General features: G+C 44.5%; 1 protein-coding gene across 1 annotated transcript; it reads left to right on the top strand.

The window, feature by feature from the left end:
- Positions 1-318: 318 nt before the first annotated feature.
- LOC124622403 (glutathione S-transferase 1-like) lies at positions 319-21594 on the top strand. Its single transcript, XM_047148091.1, has 6 exons — positions 319-362; positions 3248-3401; positions 6379-6437; positions 6534-6675; positions 18829-18996; positions 21334-21594. The coding sequence occupies exons 2-6, from the start codon at positions 3261-3263 to the stop codon at positions 21490-21492; spliced, it is 669 nt and encodes a 222-aa protein (XP_047004047.1). The 5' UTR covers positions 319-362; positions 3248-3260; the 3' UTR covers positions 21493-21594.
- Positions 21595-22543: the final 949 nt, after the last annotated feature.

Raw genomic sequence — 22543 nt, 5'->3', positions numbered from 1 at the left:
GCAATCCGTCGACACCAGGTGACTTATTCAGAGCGCCTTTTTTTATGGCATCGTGGACTTCGTCACGCGTAATTGGCTCCATCATCTCGTCTGCTAGGCGATCACGCCGTTGTGACCTTGACGGCAGCGGCGTTAAATAGGAAAATGACTAGACGAATTTCCTTGATCAGTGGCAGGAGAGGAAGTAAAGACTCCAGTCTTTTAAACGACGCGGCCTGGTTGCTTCATCAGGAACACCCACGTCTAGGTGACTCAACGTTTCGAGCCGGGCAGTATATAGGGCACTGCCAAATCGGTGGGAGGCAGACCTGCCGTGTGCATCAAGGAGCTCACCTCGTTACTGCTGAAGTCTCGCTTCTCATGTAAGTCTCCCATTTCAGAATTCTGTCAGTGTAGACCAATGCATGTAGTTCGTTGCCTAACGTCAAAACCACGTTCTGTGTTATACAAATGAAAGGTATAAATGTCAAACTTTCTGACTTTTTAACAAAACGTGTTTCCAGTGCTATTGTGTTCTCGGTTCTCTGTTGCATGCCCCTAGACTTGTTACAAGTGCCAAATAATGGAGAGGAAATGTTCCAAACAAACATTACGAGAAGGCGTGTGATTTTTGTGCCTAGCAGTGATTCCCTCGGGAGTTCCAAGTGCCATATGTAACGGTCTCTTCCATTTAGTGGATGAATTGTATGTGTATGTGGGCGAAATTTTATTGCCAGGACACTTAGAAATGAAACAGGTCTATTAAAGCAACTGCCTACACGACACTTGTTCGTCCTCTGCTAGAGTATCGCTGTGCTGTGTGGGATGCATACCAGATAGGATCGACAGGGTATTGAAAAAGTTCAAAGAAGGGCAGCACGTTTTGTATTATCGTGAAATAAGGGAAAGAGTGTCACAGATACGATAAGCGAGTTGCGGTGACAACCATGGAAACAAAGAAGTTTCTTTTCAAGAAATTTCAGCCACCAACTTACTTCTCCGAATGTGAAAATATTTTATTGTCGCCATTCTACATAGAGAGAAATGGTCATCATAATGAAATATGGGCAATCAGAGCTCGTATAGAATGATTTAAGAGTTCATTTTTCTACACGTGCTGTTAGAAATTGGAACGGTAGAGAAATAGACTGAAGGTGGTTCGAAGAACCCTCTGCCAAGCACTTAATGGTGAACTGCAGAGTAGTCATGTAGATGCAGGAGATCTTGTTGCACGAAGTAGTTCTCAGGTTTCTTCATGCTTGTTTAAAATCGCCCGTTTGGGGCTGGTTACACCTAAGACACTTGTCATCTGGTCAGACCAATGTGTTGACCAAAATAAAAAGAGCACAGCTGTGTTTTCTATGGTGTTCCTGCTAAGCCTGGTATAGATTGAAGAGGTAACACACAAGTTTTTGTTTAGTTTTTTTGGCACAGTTTTTTGAGCTGCGGCACAGATTTTGCAATTATAATGAAACCATTAGATGGGTAGATCATATAACTTATGAGGAGGTATTGAATAGGATTGGGGAGAAGAGAAGTTTGTGGTACAACTTGACTAGAAGAAGGGATCGGTTGGTAGGACATGTTCTGAGGCATTAAGGGATCACCAATTTCGTATTGGAAGCTCGCGTGGAGGGTAAAAATCGTAGAGGGATACCGAGAGATGAATACACTAAACAGATACAGAGGGATGTAGGTTGCAGTAGATACTTGGAGATGAAGCTTGCACAGGCTAGAGTAGCATGGAGAGCTGCATCAAACCAGTCTGAGGACTGAAGACAACAACAACAACAACAACAACAATGAAAGGAAGGAACGTAAACACGGCCTTGTTTCGCAAGATTTAAACAAGATTGTAGAGTCAGCTAAAGTTGTGAACACACTCCATATAATTGCAATGCATGCAGATGAAGTCTTTGATTTGAAAGATGCTGCTAAAACATGGTGAATGCAAGCATGTAACATCACGAACCAAATGCAGTTTACACGTTGTCAACGTAAATTAAAGGATTAAGTAACCACTAGTAGGAAAGTTAGTTAATAAGTTCAGTTGAGCAGTGTAATTTACAAGGTACCTCGGTAGCCAAGGGCGCTTGAAACTAGGCTAGGCTATGTTTTGCTCGGAACTGAAGGAGTGGTAGTTGTGTAAAATGTCCTGGATTAAATTCCAAACCACCCTGCAGTATCTCGTGAAGCGAAAAACTGTAAAAGAAATTTTTTTTCGGTTTCCTTACATGTGTTCCAGGCTAGTCTTGGTCACAAGGACATCGAAACTGTAGTCTTTCACGCCATACATTCTCAACTTTAAGTGGGTCGTCAAAGCGAGAGCATTGGAAATGCGAATTTTGTGTTTTAGAAATGTTTTCGGCAAAGGAGACATATTTGCAGGGTCTTTCACATAAACTCGTCAAAAAAAAAAGTGAGTGTTCCGGGTATCTAGGTGGCCGAGTACAGATTGCAGAATGCAGCAAGTACGACCGATCCAAAGAATCTACTTCACTGTGCTTGCTCAAAGATCGAAATTTTGAGCTTTCTTTTACATTCTGTGTAACTGTTACGACGTGTCACTATGCGTTAAATTGTTACACCCGTTTGTAATTTCTGTATTCGTTTTGTGTTGCCCTGTTCATACACATAAAGGTTAATACCCTCTCATTGGGTTTTGTACTATTCAATATGCACTCGGATGTGCTAGAGTCTCACTATAAATGTTTCCCAAACTGTTTAGAAATCGAACCTCTGATAGATTTCACCATGGGCGTACTTCTTGTCATTGTGTATACAAAACATGCGCCACTATTTCATACACGAAAGCGGCGTAAGAAACTAGCTACAATATAAATTTGCTCTCGTCGCAGTGTGGGGCAGAGGTAAGCCATTCGTTGCGGGAGCGGAAGATGGCGTCGAATTTGTCCTAATAATTATTCTTAGTTCAGCAGACACAGTAAGGAAGGAAAAGGAAGTAAGACAGCATCTACAGAGGAATGCACCAAAAGATTAGGACCCTACTGTGGAGTGTGCTCGTAGAATTAGGCGTACCGCTGATAAGCGTTCGAAGTGTCAAATCGGAATGACGTTCCGTAAGCACCGACTCCCAATAAAATAGCAGAAAAAACGCGACCTGCCAAATATAAATTTTACAGTCACAAGAACAAGTTGCCGACTGTCAGTGAAATGGTACTCCAGCACTTGAGTTTATTAACAGCACTGCTTGACGTTCTAACAGCAATGTCCATACTGATTTAGGTTGATTTCGATCTGTTTTCAGACTGTACGCAAGCATGCCTATTACGCTGTACTATTACCCAGCAAGTCCGGGTCCGAGACTGGTCCTGGCCACAGCTAAAGCAATCGGCCTAGATGTCGACGTCAGACTTGTTGATCTGCTCGCGAAGGAGCACCTAAAGGAGGAATATCTCAAGGTACGTTGCACAGGATTTTTTCCAGACAAGCTGAACTTGGAGGTACTACCTTCGTTTAATCTTTCTATTACTTCAAACAACTATTTTCAGAACTCATGTTCATTAGTTCTCTTAATGTCTGTTGCAAAGGGATTGCCGGCTGGGGTGGCCGAGCGGTTCTAGGCGCTACAGTCTGGAGCCGCGCGACCGCTACGGACGCAGGTTCGAATCCTGCCTCGGGCATGGACGTTTGTGATGTCCTTGGGTTAGCTAGGTTTAAGTAGTTCTAAGTTCTAGGAGACTGATGACCTCAGAAGTTAAGTCTCACAGTGCTCAGAGCCATTTGAACCATTTTGCAAATGGATTAAGAAGCCACCCTAAGAGTACTTGGCACAATTTTACGAGGGCTATTTGGAAAGGAAGATTCGATCGGTCACGAATGGAAACCACAGTGAAAATCAAAAATGTTTTATTTGGAGCACCTTCCAGCTACTTCTCTACATAGTTGCCGCTCCGACTTAGACATTGGTCGTAGCGTTGTACCAACTTCCCAACACTCTCGCGATAGAAGGCGGCCGCCTTTGCTTTCCGCCACTTCTCTACGCTGGTCTGCAGTTCTTTGGCTGTGGCAAAATGCTGTCTTCATAGTCAGCGTTTCGTGTGAACAGAGATGACTGTCGGAAGGGGGAGCTAAGTCTGAACAGTATGGTGGGTGATCAAACACTTCCCATCAAAAATAGTGTCCTCAATACCCTTGCAGTGTGCGGCCGAGAACTGTCATGAGGAAGGAAATGCATGACAGGTACGTCCGCAGCTCGTGGTCGTGCGGTAGCGTTCTCGCTTCTCACTCCCGGGTTCCCGGGTTCGATTCCCGGCGGGGTCAGGGATTTTCTCTGCCTCGAGATGACTGGGTGTTGTGTGATGTCCTTAGGTTAGTTCGGTTTAAGTAGTTCTAAGTTCTATGGGATTCATGACCATAGATGTTAAGTCCCATAGTGCTCAGGCGAAACCTCGCAGCGGGCAGCAATACTTGGCGGGAGGCACTATTTTCCTAGGCATCTTTACGTGCTCACTGTGCGCTCAGAACTGAAAAGAGCAACACGACGTGATCGACAGGCATACTAGAGACACTGCCCAACACATCTGTGCAAAGCTTCACCGGATTTTCACTGTTTCGCGACGTATCGTACCTTACTTTCTGAGTAGCCCTTCTATACTGGATAGACAAAACGACGTTAACATTTTCATGGCCAGAACATTCAACGTTAACCACACATGTGGAAGATTGGTTTGATGCAGCTCTACATGTGTTCTGCGCGAGCTTCTTCTTCTCTACATAACTACTGCAACCCACATCAAGTTAAAATTGCATAACAGTATTTAAGCCTTGGTCGCCCTCTACAATTCTTAATCCCCACATTTCCCTCCGTTACCAATCTGAGAATTATTGATGCCTCAGGATGTTTCCTATCAACCGATCCCTCCTTTTAGTCGAGCTGTGGTACAGATTTCTGTTTTCCCCAACTCGCTTCAGTACTTCCTCATCAGTTATCATATCTACCCATCTAATCGTTACAATTCTTCTGTACCACTTCACTGCAAAACTTTTATTCTCTTCTTTTGTGAACTGTTTATCGTCAATGTGTCACTTTAGTACAAAGCTACCCTCCACGCACAGTCTTTCAGAAAGGACTTATTAACATTTACATTTATATTCAATATTATCAAATCCTCTTTTCCAGAACTGGTTTTCTTTCTCTAGCCAGTCTACATTTTACACCCTCTCTAGTTCGACTGCAGAGAAATTCTCTCTTAGCAGGACATCGTTTTATAGTTTTGTAATCATCCATATATGATCAACACTGAAAAATTATTCTGTGTTATCCTCTTGCGTAGCTTATATGAACTGCTGTCTCAAAGATATTTATATATATCAAGGACTGTTACTGGGCGTCAAATATTTTAGATTTATCTACATATGGCATCTAGTAAAAACACATTTCACTGAGTTGAGACATTATATGTTGTTCGCTTAAGCTATGATTCAAATTTAAAATGTGACCCCACAGCCAAAGATCCAACGCGTTCAGGTCCAATGAAAGGGAACGCCACTCTAACAGGCCGCCTCCACCAATCCACCGCCCCTGAAACGCTGTGCTGAGGTACTGCCCCATGGTCCTTAGAAAATCGGGTGCTCCTCATCTGTCGGTCAGACATTCTGATAGTATTTTTCTGGACTAGTTTCTGGCGTGGCGTGTGGATATGGTAGATGGTAATCACCATTGGCTATTGACTATCGACAGGCTGACCAACCGTCGCCAAACGACGATTTCTGACTAGGCGCTTTTACGTCTAAGTATGTCAGGACAAATCAAGCTCCAACAGGAAACTTAAATGAAACTAACATCAAAGAGCTGCTAAATTTTATCATCCTTCTCTTCTTTCCATTGCTAGATTATCTAGATTCGAGGGTTTACCATATTTCCTGTTCGTCCTTCTTCGAATACGACTTTAACAAGGCTTGTTACGAGTAGTTTGTATCCCTTGTTTGTTTTGTAATTAATCTGTTCACTTAGTTTTTACATCTTCCTGTAGCGCGACATTTCGAATGCTACAAGTTCCTTGTCCTACGGCTGTGCTGCTGTTTTTCGTTTTCAAAAACATTGGAACGAAACAAACACACAATTTTAGAAACGTTTTGTGCAATTCTAGCGTAATATTTGACACCAGCGAATTTCTGCTTCAATTTGATCGCTAAATTGTTGCTATTATTGTTTACACCATTCCTCATTAGTACGTATTTAATTTGTTCACCCTCGACTAGACTGTTGGGTGTCCTGAACATATACTATTTTTTCCTGCTTTCAGCCGGAAGAGTAATACGTAATCGAACAGTGGCTCTGATTCATATCCTCTATGCTCATTCACATTTCTTTTGAAATCTGTAATAACCGCTGAGTATCACGAACCAGAACGCGAATGACTGTTTTTGTTTCAGATTAATCCAGAACATACGATACCAACTTTAGACGACAACGGCTTTATTATATGGGACAGGTAAGCTACAGTTATTTACAGTTGTTTTCTTATGTAGTGGGATTTGGGTTTCCCTGTAACGTATGACATGCCTGATAATACTGTGCTCTTTGGCAGCCATGCGATCGCCACGTACCTCGTGTCGCAGTATGGAAAAGACAACTCTCTGTATCCGAAGGACACAAAGAAGAGGGCACGAGTTGATCAACGGTTGTATTTCGAAGCTACAACGCTTTTCCCACGGTTGAAGGCCATTATAGTGAGTACAGAGATTCACGACTATTGCGGATTACCAATTCTATCCTTACTCAATTCTGGGCTAGAACACATATTAACTGAATTAAATACACTGAAATGAAATTAAGGGAAGCATTGGGGGTACATCTTGGATATTCGGGAATCCAGCCGGATGTTCGCGTCGTTCTCGCACGATATTTCAACATCGTGCCTCGCTGTCTTCTTCAGGTAGCACCTGAAGGTAGCACCTGAAGAAGACAGCGAGGCACGCTGTTGAAATATCATGCGAGAACGACGCGAACATCCGGCTGGATTCCCGAATATCCAAGATGTCAACAGATCGCCGGGAAAGCATGAAGAATTACTATGGGGGTACAGTTACAAAAAAATGCGATGACGTGAAATACCAGAGAAATGCTGTTGGTAACACATCGGAATTCTACGTCAGATCGCCTGCTTACCATGGACAGGTCATCTGAGCAGTGAAATCAGTTCAGCTGATGTATGTTCCTACGGCAGGTTAAGCCGCGCCCTTTCGTCAAACAGGTGGTGCTATTTTCCACTGGGAGAGCTTCAGGTTGTTGATTCTGGAAAACAGGAGGAAAATATGACATTGAATGTTTGGTTTGGTCATGAAAGTGTGCTCGAATACAATGATCTCCTCCATAAGAACCAGCAAGGATTACAAAATATCGGTAATGTGAAACCCAAATGAAATGGTACGCCCGCATCTCGTGGTCGTGCGGTAGCGTTCTCGCTTCCCATGCCCGGGTTCCCGGGTTCGATTCCCGGCGGGGTCAGGGATTTTCTCTGCCTCGTGATGGCTGGCTGTTGTGTGCTGTCCTTAGGTTAGTTAGGTTTAAGTAGTTCTAAGTTCTAGGGGACTGATGACTATAGATGTTAAGTCCCATAGTGCCCAGAGCCATTTGAACCATTTGAAATGGTACGCCACTTCGGCGTCAATATAATTAGCTGTTCGGTGGGAGGGTCATAATAATAATAATATTTCAAACACGATTCACAATTAAATAACAAAGTTCAATAAACATTTCTTTTCAAAGGTTACATTACACACTACTTATAATGAAATTATTTGGATCTTGACTGCAGCCGCGCGGGGTAGTCGCGCGATCTTGGGCGCCTTGCCACGGTTCGCGCGGCTCCCCCCCCTTCCCCCCTTTCCCCCCTTGCCCCCCCTCCCCCCCATCCCCGGAGGTTCGAGTCCTCCCTTGGGAATGGGTGTGTGTGTTGTACGTAGCTGAAGTTAGTTTAAGTAGTGTGTAAGTCTACGGATCGATGACCGCAGCAGTTTGGTCCCATAGGAACTTACCACAAATCTGCAGTTTTCTTGATTGTAAACTTTTTCCAAAAGAATACAAAATCAAATATAGAATTAGTATTTTTAAATAGGCGTCATCGCAGACAGTCACAGCCTAGCGGATTCAGTGGCCATAACAGATCACCCAACAGGACCCACAGGCATGAGTAGAGGGTAGTTATGTTCAAATCACTGCAACAGACTTACAGTCCGCGGCTCGTGGTCTTGCGGTAGCATTGTCGCTTCTCGCTTCCCGCGCACGGAGTCCCGGGTTCGATTCCCGGCGGGGTCAGGGAATTTCTCAGCTTCGAGATGACTGGGTGTTGTGTATCATTCATCATCATTCACTCGCAAGTCCTCGTAGTGGCGTTAAAGAACTTGTGCAGCGGCGGCCACCAATGCCATAGGCTCATTATTATTAACGGACTAACAACTAAGATTACGTTTCAGACATAAACAGCGCATCAATAAATATTTTTTGAAGCAGAAAGCTAAAACATTTTAAAATCTTAAACCATGGCACGGTAGAAAAGGCCTGTAGATATCAAAATATTTTGAATACTGGTCCTGGATTGGCATTAACGGCCAGAAATACAATGACGTAAAAAAATCGCAACAACAAGGAGTTGAGCGACATAAACGGAAGTTGGTGGATGTGTGTCTACAGCTCAGAGATGACGTCTATTCATATTTCGAAGCAGTCGCACAAACTGCGGCTACTAGTGCCACTACGAGGAAGCAAATTAGGTTTGATGTAAATACACGCTCAGTCGGTTGTGAGCGTTAGTTACCTTTGAGACAGGACGTGGTGAGCTGATGTTAGTCAAGAATGCCTTAAAGGCGACAGAGACGCTATTATCAACACATTATCAGCACCTCACTGAGTTTGACCGATGTCGTGTTATACGGCTACGAGAAGGTGGATGTTCCTTCTGCGATACTGCAGAGAGACAGGGCAGGGATGTACCTATTGTGCATAACTGATAGCAGCGGTCGTCACGACAACGTGGGGTCGCAAGAAGACCAGAGAGGGAAGACCATTGTGTTCGGCGTATGGCTGTGTCGCATCGTAACTGCACCTGCAGCAGCACTTTGAGCAACAGTTGGCACCACAGTGACACAACGAACTGTTAGAAATCGGCTACTTCGACAGCAAGCGCCCTGTAGCGTGCACTCCCCTGACCCAAAACCAACATCATTTACGACAACAATGGTGTTAAGCGAGAGCTCACTGGAGGGCAGGACGGAGATCTGTTGTGTTTTCGGATGAAAGTTGATTTGGCCTCAGCGCCATTGATGGCCGTGTGTTGGTTAGAAAAAGGCCAGGTGAAGACCTGCACAATCTATGTGCTGGACAGACTGGACCTAAGCTTTGAGTTATGGTCTGGAGTGCAATGTCGCAGGAGCATTCTCGTGATTATCCCACGCACCCCGACTGCAAAACTGTATTTCAGTCTGGTGATTCGACCTGTTGTGCTGCCATTCATGGAGAGCATTCCAGGAGGTGTTTTCCAACAGAATAACGGTCGTCCACATACAGCTGTTGTAACCCAACGTGCTCTACAGAGTGTCGACATTTTGCCTTGGCTTGCTCGATCACCAAATCCGTCCCGTCGAGCACATATTGGACATCATCGAACTACAAATTCAGCGCTTGTGGATACCGTCCCTAAATTGACCGACCAAGTGCAACAGGCATGGAACTCCATCCTACAATTTGAAGTTCTGCACCTGTGCAACACAATGCATTCAACATTCTGGAGGTTACATCGGTTATTAATGGACCAGCATTTCATATTTGCAATGGCTCATCTCGCACCTACATTAACCTGTGATCTTGCAGTGTTAATTACATAAATATGTTACCTAGAGACATGTTCTACATTAATTATGTTTTGGTGTTGCGATTTTTTCCGTCAGTGTAATATAAATCTTGAATTATTTTTTTCAAATTCAATCTCTTTAAGAACATTCCAATATGGTTCCAGAAGACCTCTACTTTAAACAGCACTGATCGTAATAAATGAAATTAAAAATGTTAACCTAAAAACAAGTACATTCTTGAGGTTTAATAACTACAAGAAATTCAGGACGGTAACGACCAGCTATGCAGTAAAATTTATACTGATTTCGTGAACTACAATTAAACGGAAAATGCCGTATAACAGACTTTCAATGGCAGCTGCTGTTTGTGAATCCAACTGTTTAATGGAACGGGTATTACACCCACTGCTGAATGCGCTGCAATGATTCCAAAATCTCATTCAGACTGCACAGCACCTTTACAACTTAACAAACACAAACTTTTCTTCGCTATAAAGGTGTTCTAATCAATTTGGCCAATATTGGGAAGTCACGTAATTCTCAAGGTTACGATAACCAAAGAATAGAACAGCTTTGCTCTCCAAAATGCTCTAAGAGAATACATTTTAACTACTCTCATTAATCACAATGCAACCTTAACACAGACGCTAAGAAAGTTCGCTCAACAGCTTGGTGTCAACTCACGTTCAAAAGTTACTTACAAAATACCAGACGCACAAAGGTTGTCATGCGTATGCATTGCGTTACATTCCCCGTAACTGACAACTTACGACATAATACAGACACCAGCGGAATCAATTTCCATTGAAATTTGTAATGTTTCCTATAATGCAAGAGAGCAGGTTATACAGTTCTATAGTCAATCTACAAATGAGTCACACGCTGGTAAACCACATAAAAACTGCAGCACTTCGTTACACGAATATCAGTTTTAGTCCTCCCAAGTAGCCATATCGATTAATACGTGCACATTCCCGGTACAGACAGTTAACATCAAAGTGCATGAAATCCAGAGCAAGGCGTTCCACTGACGAGGGCCACACAGTACATCCCAGAACCGTGCAGGTGAGCTGGTATACTATCCCGGGTGGACAGGCGCCTGAAACCCACTCCCATAGCCACGTCACGACAAGTGGTCCCGGCTCGCCACGCTTGCACTCAGCTGGTGCTGACTTCCAGGTGACTGGCTGAACCATCACTCCACGACTGCCTCTCGCCGGTCTGATCACTGCCCGCATGCACCCTCTTTCCCACACCGCGCCCTCTACTCCACCCCGGCGTGGCTCTGTCAAAGATAGCGACAACCGTCTGGAAATAAGTTCAATAGGAGCCCACATGTCTCGGCAATTGACTCTTCTTTTACATGTCAAGCTGAAAGCCATGGACTGAGGCAGTCTGGTAGACACAGTATTTCTTGACTTCCGAAAATCATTTGACTCAGTACCGCACCTACGCTTACTTATCGAAAGCACCGTCGTAAGAGATATCGAGCGGATTTTCAGACTGGGATGAGCGTTTTTGGTAGGGAGGACGAAGCGTGTTATCAGAGATACAGTGTAGAAGTAACTTCGTGTATGCTCCAGGAAAGTATATTGTGTCCCCTGCTGTCCATGTTCTACATTAACCTTGCACATGATATTAATAGTAACCTCATCCTTCTCGCAAATGATGAAGCTTTCTACAATCTGGACATTGTGGCGAAGCCATTACACAAGTAAATCAGGGCAGTTTAGAGAAGAACGCGGTTTTGCTTCGTCGCCAATGTTGTGGTTGACAGGAGAGGCAACACCGTGTTACTAGAGGAGGCCGAAATGCACGCGTTTCAGCTCACGCAGGCTGGCGTGAGGTCTGGAACATGACAAGGAAATTAGAATTTAGAAAAACGGACGTAGCTGGTGGAATACTTAACTTTAATCCATTAATGATGAACGTCGGTTTTGACGGTACATGATTCACAATATCAATAGTAACTGATAATGGCGCCTTGCTAGGTCGTAGCAAATGACGTAGCTGAAGCCTATGCTAAACTATCGTCTCGGCAAATGAGAACGTAAGTAGGCAGTGAACCATCGCTAGCAAAGTCGGCTGTACAACTGGGGCGAGTGGTAGGAAGTCTCTCTAGACCTGCCGTGTGGCGGCGCTCGGTCTGCAATCACTGATAGTGGCGACACGCGGGTCCGACGTATACTACCGGACCGCGGCCGATTTAAAGGCTACCACCAAGCAAGTGTGGTGTCTGGCGGTGACACCACATTCCTACCCCGCAAATCGGCGTACGGTTGTGGTATAAGGCTTCCGCCCTGCGTGGGGAGGACCCCATGTTGACGTATGCGCCGAGGTGGGGAGCCTAACAACAGGCGAGGCTGTGCCACCCGCACCCTGCCATTCGGACCGCGGGGAGCTAGGAAACGCCTGAAAACCTGCTCCAGGGTGCACGCCAACATGCGGTGTATGCATCCGTAGAGAGACAGGAGGGGCCGAAGGGTCGACCTCCATCGGACCGGGGCACCCGACGGGCGAAGGCGACATATGGTCCGGAGCGGGCAAGAGTTCCATGTCGGAGGACAACTGCTCACGGGAAGCGATCGGCGGCGCGTGACCCAGGGAGGCGCCCGGCGGTTGCAGCGACGCGTCCACTGCGGGCGTCGCCGGCAGGAGAACAGGCGGCGGTGGCGGCGTTGGCGGCGGCGCGTCGCCATGGGGCAAAATGGAAGGCATCGTCGGTAACACCTGGGGCTGAGGCGAGACAGTAGATGGGACCCCAGGGCGCTGACCGGCCGGCACCGTCGCTGAAAACAGACGGCGAGCGGCAGATCCCGTGCGACGACAGAGGCGCAGCTGGTTGAGATGCCGGCGCACCTCTCCAGAGTCGCCCAAAACCAGATACATAGCGCGTCCGAGGCAGCGAAGAATGCGCCCTTCGAGCCAACGCCGTGAACCTCGGTAGTGGCGGTAGTAGACAACGTCGCCTGGGGCAAAAGCAGGTGTCTGCCGCTGCACAGGAACCTGATGGGGCGGATGTAGCAAAGACATCAAGGTTCGATGAGGGCGACCGTGGAGCAACTCAGCCGACGAGTGACAATCTCGGGACTGAGAGCAATAACGCGTCCTCCCGAGAATGCGACTCTTTAAACTTCAACATCTGTGACTTGAAAGTCCTGACCAATCGTTCAGCGGCACCGTTTGACTGTGGCGAAAACAGCGCGGACGTCAGATGTTTAATACTATTGGCCTTGCAGAATGACTGAAATTCTGCGGACATGAATTGTGGGCCATAGTCGGAAACAGTAGTCTGTGGAAGACCTTCAGTGCAAAAGATAGCGGATAACGCTTGGATGGTGGCAGATGACGTCGTGGAAGACATCCGGACAACAAAAGGAAAATTACTGAATGAATCTACCACAACCAACCATCGAGCATTCCAGAATGGACCAGCAAAATCGATGTTTTGGCGTTTCCAAGGGGAAGTGGCTTTTGGCCATACAAAGAATTTCCGCGGTGGTGCTGATTGTTGTTCGGCACACACCATGCAAGAAGAGCACATATTCGTAATCGCGGCATCGATTCCGAACCAGGCACAGTGCTGACGAGCAAGTTGTTTCGTTCTCACTATACCCCAATGTCCTTGGTGGAGAAGCTGTAAGACAGAGGACTGTAACGAACGTGGTACCACGACCCTGGACTGATCATTATCAGAACGCAACAGCGAAACACCACGTCGTACAAAAAGTCTCTCCTTGTGAGCAAAAAAATCGGCGAACCAACGATTCCCGATCTGTGACTTTGACAAGGGCCATTGTGTAGCAACAAAACGCAGAACGGTAGCAAGGACAGGGTCGGCAGCTGTGGCTGTAGCTACACGACGAAAACCAATCGGAAACGATTCGACCACGTCATCGGTTTCCGCATCAATGAACATGCAAGCAAGTTCGGAGGAATCGAATGCCCTATCCTCAGCAACAGGCAAACGGGACAACGCATCGGCGTTTCCGTGCTTAGCAGTGGACCGATACAAGATATCGTAGCGGTACTGCGAGAGGAAAATAGACCAGCGAATGAATTTAATTTCTGCTCTGTACGTGGAGGTACAGGCTTGTTCAGATGAAAAAGCGATGTCAAAGGTTTGTGCTCTGTGATGATGGTAAAGTGACGACCATACAAGAAATCATGAATCTTTGTAACACCAAGTACGAGAGCCAATGCTTCTTTCTCTGTCTGTGAATAATTTCTTTGCGCAGACGAGAGCAATTTGGACGCAAAGGCAATAGAGCGATCGTGTGATCCGTCTTTGTGCGCAAGCACAGCACCGATCCCGAAATCCGATGCATCCACCATCAACAAAAGGGGCTTCAGGGGATCGAATGGCGTAAGGCAAGTGTTGGAAAGCAACGCCGATTTCAACTGGCGAAAGGCGCATTCGCATTCCGTCGTCCAGACGAACGGAACACCTTTACGGCGTAAGCGATGAAGCGGAGCTGAAATGGAAGAGGCGTGTGGAACATATCGGTGATAATAGTAGATTTTTCCCAGCACACTCTGTAGTTGCTTCAAATTCTGCGGCGAAGGCAAGTCTTGTATGGCACGGAGGTGCTCGGGACTGGGATGTATGCCTTGGGCATTGAGTACATGTCCCAGGTATGGCAAGTCACGAGCAAAAAACACACATTTGTCCTTCCGCAAGCGAAGATCATTTTGTCGCAAGACCTGAAATAATGTTCTGAGATTGGCCAAATGTTCTTCTTCTGTCTTTCCGGAGATCACAATATCGTCCAGATAATTTGCTGCAGTAGGGACCGACGCACAAACAGTTTGTAGATATTGCTGAAACAATGCAGGGGCGGATGCACACCCGAATGGCAGTCGTTTGTATTGATACAACCCAAGATGCGTGTTAACCACCAAAATGCACTGGGAATCTTCGTCCACCGGTATTTGCAAGTACGCATCTGCGAGGTCCAACTTCGAAAAATAATTACCCGGGCACAGTTTGTCAAAAAGATCTTCCGGGCGGGGTAAAGGAAAAGTTGCAATCACTAGTTGTGGATTCACTGTTGCCTTGAAGTCCACACAAAGTCTCAATTTTCCCAAAGGTTTTGGCAAAATTACTAGGGGTGATGCCCAGAGAGAAGCCTGCACACGTTAAAGTACACCTTGTGGTATCAAATCGTGTAATGTTTTTGCGACCTCATCACGCAATGTGTGGGGAACATTGCGTGCTTTGAAAAATTTCAGTTGCGTGTTTACTTTCAGTTCCAAATGTGCTTTATAGTTCTTAGCGCAACCGAGGCCCAGTGCAAAAATGTCTCCAAATTCTTCACATAGATGAGAAACACTGTCTGAAGGCACAGTCTGGTTCACTGGTAGGACCTGATTTACTATAGACAAGTTAAACAACTGAAATAAATTGAAACCAAAAAAGTTCACTGCAGAAGAAGAATGAAGGACGTAAAATGACACAAGTTTTGTTTGTCCTTTGTATGTTGCAAGAAGGCTGCACTGTCCTAACACAGGGATATCTTGACCTGAATAACTAGTTAACTTAACATTTGCGGCACGCAATGGAGGTGTGTCCAGCTGTTTGTACGTGTCTTGATTGATCAGTGAAACTGCAGCTCTGGTATCAAGCTGGAATGGTATCACTTTGCCGTTAATGTCCAAGTCTACAAAAAGTTTATTGTCCTGCTGATGACAAGGGCGACTGTCTCGTGCAACGTGAACTGACACTGGTACAAAATCACTTGAGACTTGACAGGAGTTCTGGCGATGTCGACGCACACTATTTGTGGGACAAACACAGTCACTGTTAGAGAGAGTGGCACTGGGCAGAGTGGAATGAACTACATGAATTTCCATGGGCAAAGTTTCGCGAGCCTGACTATCCTTGGTTCGATTCCAATTCCGGCGTGAAGCAAAGGGCCTGGAATGGTTTTGAGCTCCGATCTGAGCTTTTTCTGGCAAACACTCTGAACATGTCCTTTTTTATTACAATAAAAGCGAATAGCTTGGCGTGACGGGCAATTCTCACGTGAATGTCTAGTAGCGCACCGCGGGCAGGATTTGAGCACTGCATCTGCTTGCCGGCGCAGCACACGTGGCTGAGAGCCTGGCGGCAGCAGCGCGGCCGGGCACGAGGACTGTTTACTGCTCTGTGCAGCTCGCCCGGCGGGCTGGTTAACCTGACACGGCTGGTGAAGTTTCAAATGATTCATGGGCAAAGTCAAGTGTGTCCTGCCGATCCAATATGTCCATCACTTGTTGAAGGGAGGGATTGACTAGTTTCAAAATCTGTTCCCTTATACGAACATCAGAAACGTTCTGTGCAATTGCATCACGTACCATAGTATCTGCATAAGGGAGTCCACATTGACACTCAAAAGCACAATCCCTAGTAAGGCCTTGCAAGGTTGAAACCCACTCTCGATTAGTCTGACCTGCCGTACGTTTTGTACGAAAGAAGGTATACCTTTCCGCAACTACATTGACTGATTCTTTGAAATATGCATCTAATGCAGACAAAATTTCTTCGTAGGACAGAGTTGCTACGTCGCGTTGGGAAAATAATTTGACTATCACACGGTACGTTTCTACGCCGACTGACGATAAGAGATAAGGCTGCCGCTCGTTACCTTGAATTCTGTAGGCGGCGAGATGGAATCCAAATTGGCGTGACCACTCCGTCCAGCTTTCCAGTGCAGCATCAAAAGGTCGAAAAGTTGGTGCAACAGCGTGTTGTGGCTGTGTTAGCGGTGGGGTGGCGGCTGCTGCATCGTTTTGCATTGCGCATTGACCCTGGACGAGCTGTCCAAGGGCATCCAGTAATGCCTGCGTCTGATGATTCTGTAAGCGATAAAATTCGGACAGTACATCTGGAGATTGTGGCGAAGCCATTACACAAGTAAATCAGGGTAGTTTGCCTCGTCGCCAATGTTGTGGTTGACAGGAGAGGCAACACTGTGTTACTAGAGGAGGCCGAAATGCACGCGTTTTACCTCACGCAGGCTGGTGTGAGGTCTGGAACATGACAAGGAAATTATAATTTAGAAAAACGGACGTAGCTGGTGGAATACTTAACTTTAATCCATTAATGATGAACGTCGGTTTTGACGGTACATGATTCACAATATCAATAGTAACTGATAATGGCGCCTTGCTAGGTCATAGCAAATGACGTAGCTGAAGCCTATGCTAAACTATCGTCTCGGCAAATGAGAACATAAGTAGGCAGTGAACCATCGCTAGCAAATTCGGCTGTACAACTGGGGCGAGTGCTAGGAAGTCTCTCTAGAACTGCCGTGTGGCGGCGCTCGGTCTGCAATCACTGATAGTGGCGACACGCGGGTCCGACGTATACTACCGGACCGCGGCCGATTTAAAGGCTACCACCAAGCAAGTGTGGTGTCTGGCGGTGACACCACACGTAGTATCCTACAATTGCAACTAGCTGCAGCTAGAATCGGTCTGCAAATATTTGGAGGTATAAATTTGTAGTGATGTAAAATAGAACGACCAAATAGCCTCAGCTGTAGGTAAAGCATGAGGCAGAAACCTAGGAAAGTGCAATCAGTGCACAAAGGAAATTGCTTACAAATCACTCATGTGACCCATCCTAGAATATTGCTCTAGTGTGTGGGACACGTACCAAATAGAACTAACAGGGGATATTGAACGTATACAAAGAAGTGCAACACGAATGGTCACAGGCTTTTCACGCACGTTAGAGTCCTATGGAATTAATAAAAAAACTGAACCGGCATAGAGATGAAGACAGACTCATTTCCAGAACCGGCTTTAAATGATGATGCTAGCAATGTACTACAACCACACACGTATCGCTCCCGTAGGGATCGCGAGAATAAGATTAGACTAATTCTACACCAGATGTTCATTTTTATTTTCCTTACATGGTTATACATTACTCTTTTAGCTTTTAGGACTGTAAAAAAGCATGTTGGTAGCATGTTGGTAGCTGGAAATTCAAGTAAATGAGCTCTGATATGAGATTACTGATTCATGATAATCATTTGTTGCAACCAAGCAAGACGTATTAAATATCTTCTTCTTTGCCTCAGAAGAAGTTGTTTGTTCACCTTGGGTGTATGGAACAAATGTTTCTTGAAGCTTGCATGATTTGATTCCCATTAAAAAATAGTCACAGAAAATTTGCGGAATTTAGTAGCAATCTCACATACATTGCCCTCGTACTCAGTGGCGATCACTGCTGTGGCCGTATCATAATACATTCCGTGTACAAACATTTTATCAGTAAATTCAACCTGATGACACTTGTCTGGCATTTCAACACGTACGACACCAAGCCTAGCAAACTAGTAGATATCCTCACATAAATGCTTCTAGTCAAGGTGTATACATTGAGTAAGTTTGCATACTATCTTGATGCAGTTAACCAACTGTAACTCTTCTTGCACTGTGCCGTAAAATTTTGTGTACGAAAAGGTATGATATAAAACAAATGAAACTGATGACGCTAATTTGTATTCTATTAGATACGTTTTATAAATGATGGCACGCCGGCCGGAGTGGCCAAGCGGTTCTAGGGGCTACAGTCTTGTGATGTCCTTAGGTTAGTTAGATTTAAGTAGTTCTAAGTTCTAGGGGACTGATGACCCCATAGTGCTCAAAGCCATTTGAACCATTTTTCTGAAATGATGGCTTCCTTCAAAAACAGGGCCCATTTTATTCCACATAAATCTGCATTCGTTCATTTCATTGTTCAAAACATATGTGCGTGTTGTAATTCTTCAGGCTTTCCCAGTGAACTAATGACATCGTGGGATATGTGCATATTGTTTTGCGTGTATCTGAAATTTTTGTCTTTGAGTGGAGTGCAGACACGCGTCTGTGGTAAACTGTCTCTGTGTCGACTTCGATAAATTTTATCATGGTGTATCAACAGAGCTAAGTGTCGGGAAAATGTCGTGTATTAATACGCCACGACAAACATTTACCTAGAATGGCTCTCTTGTATCGGTGTTGTGTTGCACACATTATACATATATATTGTCTTCTTCTCAGTTTCCACTGCTTTTCCTGGGTAAAAACGAAGTAGAGCCAGATAAGAAGACAGCCCTCTATGACGCCCTGGGACTCCTTGAGAAGTACCTGGAGCCGACGGGCTGGGTGGCTGGAGACGGCGCCACTATCGCCGACATCGCCTGCGCCGCCACGGCTTCCAGCATTCTGGTGAGTTCACACAGCGCCTCTGCATCCAGATCCACTCCTTCACGAGAGAAGTGCCACAAATCGCCATGTTTCCGCGGCTATGGGTCTCGTTATTCTTAAATTTTATCAGGCTTCCCAAAAGATGAGTGAGTGGTGAAAACCGTCTAAGAAGAAGGAGAGAGAGAGAAAGGAGCACCCAGAAACAATGTAGGAAATGAAACAAAATTTCACGGGTTTAGAGTATGTGATATTATTTCAGGAATTGCAATGTCGAGTCGAATTCACAGAGAACTTGACAATATGAGACTACTTATCGGACTGCAAAGGCTGTAGCCTGGATGCATCCACTGGTTCAGCTGGGAAGGGTGTCTCAAAGCTGTTTTATCTTATGGGGCTAGTTGGCTCACAACTGTTGTAACTGGACCTTGACACTGACACTGGGTCACAACTAACATCTGAGGTGGTGTCACACGTGTTCTATCAGAGACAGATCTGGGGACCTTGCTGACCGTTGTTTCATCATATTTGCCTCAATCACTACCAGCCCTGACCTGAAGTCATATTCGACATTAGGTAAATAAACTTGTATCACCTGATGATACAACTAAATTTTGGAATCGTGTTGTAATCAATAAAATGTGTAAGGCATTCTCTGGTGAATTTAAACACATTGCTGCCCTGTTTGTAGCAATAAAATATTACATTTTTTATATTTACAAGAATAAAGTGCAAATGAATTCCTATAAAGATGGTGGGCTTGTAACTTATCTAAGATCGATTTTGAATTAATTTTTTTCGACATTCCTCCTGAGATATTATAAGTGCATATAAGTGAACATCGTAAGATCAAAAGTACGTAAATTCGTTATCACAGCTCGTTAAAGGTGTTGCTAAAATGTCCAGAAGAACACAAACTAGCTACTAAACGAATTTAATTGATATAACGGAAGATACTAGTCTTTCCTGTTAGAGATGTTACAACTGTCACTGGACTAATCGACGAATTTTATTGCGTTACCCGTCAACAGTTCTTAAACAAAACAAAAGAAAGTGATTTTTAAAAGCAGAGTCAAAATGAAGTACATTTTTCCGTTTAGTAACGAAAACAGAGTAAAAATTATACTTACTTTAGACCAAGCCCCAGTTATAAGACTGGTATTTCTGGAATACATATTTTATTTTGTAATGATGTCGTTAGTTATAGGGCGGAATAAGCTATAGCATTTAGGCATCTTTTGAAATCGGAGTAATTGGGCGCTGTTAAAAAAGAAGTGGTCAGATAAAATTTTAAACGTTCCATTGTGTATATGAGAAAATACGTCTTGAAAACCTGGACAGATAGACACATTGTTGAGCCCTGCAAGAGACACAACGGGAGTTGACTTATTACTGGAGTAACTATGGAACGGTAGTGGTTAAATGTTTCATGGGAAAGAGTACGCGACATACGAGAGGGGGTAGCGAAGATTATACAGAATCATGGTTTAACAGGTATGCAGGGACGACGTCATCGACTTGAGGGGCCAAGAAATTAATAGCACCAAATGAATGACAAGAATGATGAGCAGTTTCAAAAACTTTTGACTGTAAGACACTGTTTCAGTCAGTTAAGACAAAGGGCTCAGAAGACCGCAGGGAGTCACGGGAAAGGCGATTTAAGATACGTACAGATCAATAAAGTGGATAATAAAAATTACCATGGTAAACCATACAGAGTATACGTCTAGGTTGTGAAAATTAGTTTGTTATGCAGGTACAAGTTACAATTAAAATATAATTATAAAAGTGACATATGAAGTTCTTCGAACTGCTGGTGATGTGTACGTAACAAGATCACAATGCTACCTTCTGCTTACAGACACAGGTGCATCGAAATTTAGATTACACGCATAACTATTCAAACGGTAGGGTCCTTAGAATGGATATACGACGAGTTGAAGTTCGAAACGCGTTATCAGTATATCACAGTACATAATTATGCAGAACGTATGCGTTTATTACTTTCATATATATGCATAACGAACCCGTTTTCAGGAGTATTGCTTCTAGAAATGTATACATTTTATTAATGTATGAGTTTGCTGTGTTCTTAACTCTGAACTTACAATTGACAATTTTTTCCCGAAACCTATAATAAAACTTAATTTCATCTACAATCAGTCGTTGCAACATCTGATTTAAAATGAGTGTTGTAAGCTACTAGAACAGCTAATGGCGATCCTTACCTTTACAGTGCGGAATAGGACCAGAGTAGCAACTGTAAACCTTCAATTGCTTCCAATGATACGCTCTAACTTAACTGCTCCGAAAACGAATTTACAACTTTACGACTCACACGCTGGTCTTTCTGTTTGACAGGAAAGCGGCGTAGATTTTACTGCGTTTCCGGGGACTCGGAGCTGGCTGGAGCGCTGCAATCGCGACATTCCTGGCTTCGAGGCAGCCAACGCCGAGGGGGCGAAGCAGCTCGGCCAAGTTATCATCAGCCGGCTTCCGCCAAACGCTCTGGCTCTCTGAGCAGAACAGCAGGCGGAAGACGTCTCAGCACACAAAGAAAACTAACTAAACAATTTCCTTTGACCTTATGTAATTTGTTTATTTATCATCCAACAATAAATTTCATCCAGTATATCTTCGCATCCCTTGGTGTTTATTCATGCATCCGTCCAGAGATAGCCACAAAAGCTTTGGCATCATTAAACTTGCTAATGGCGTTCTGTACCTAATCGCCCTTTTGTGCGCCCCTTTCTTGCAGCGATTGATTTGGTTGTAAAAGTTGGCATTTTGGCTGCTGAGGGAATGTTCCATCTCGTCTTTGATAGATCTACCAACGATGCAGTATAACGTTGAAACATCTCTCTACTCTAAAGATACCCGGCTCTTCACAGAGAGTCGGTCTGCCGCTTCTTCGACATTTACACTTTTTTGAACGCACTGAAAGTATCTGTACCATCTGAAATCTGTGCCATATTGTGGCGGTTTCCCAAGTCTATTTCAAAGGAATAGATGGTCTCCATCCCAAGGACTAACGTTCAGAATAAAATTTACAACTGTCTGTATAACTATGTTTGTACGAACTATCGCTTTTAAGGAGCCTGACTAAAAATTCTCTGGAAAAACTATTTTCACCAGAACACAATACATTCATTACTGGAATCATAAATAAGAGTCTGATTGCATAATGGTAATATCACAGTCCAACATACACAATCAAGACACTCACTGCTGTGAAAAATGTTTTCGTCCTACAGTTGTAACAACACTAGCGCCCCTATCAGGACGAAGATTAATGGTTTTTTAAAATTATTTTTGTGTTTATTAACGTAGAAGTTGCTATGTGTCCTTTCGAAGCGTTAGTAAATGATCAAGAGACATGAATGATCGTGAAAGAAATACAAAAGCAGGCGAATCTCCCTGATTCAGTGACAACAGCTACAACTTATTTGTGAAAAAATGCTACCGAATATACATACAACTGCAGCTTACTCCGCTGAAATCAGTAGAATACAAACACATATTCCATACTTGAGAAGCATACACTGTGGTGAAAAAAGTCATGGGATACTTC

This window comes from Schistocerca americana, chromosome 7 (genome assembly GCF_021461395.2).
Source record: "Schistocerca americana isolate TAMUIC-IGC-003095 chromosome 7, iqSchAmer2.1, whole genome shotgun sequence".
Taxonomy (NCBI): Eukaryota; Metazoa; Arthropoda; class Insecta; order Orthoptera; family Acrididae; genus Schistocerca; species Schistocerca americana.
Note: the sequence above shows the minus strand (reverse complement) of the source record. Positions and strands in the feature narration are given on the sequence as shown.

Coding starts and splice junctions, on each gene's coding strand:
- LOC124622403 (XM_047148091.1), top strand. CDS start 3,261: ATGCCTATTACGCTGTACTATTACCCAGCAAGTCCGGGTCCGAGACTG. Junction 3,402..6,378: donor TAAAGGAGGAATATCTCAAG/GTACGTTGCACA, acceptor TTTTTGTTTCAG/ATTAATCCAGAACATACGAT. Junction 6,676..18,828: donor CACGGTTGAAGGCCATTATA/GTGAGTACAGAG, acceptor TCTTCTTCTCAG/TTTCCACTGCTTTTCCTGGG.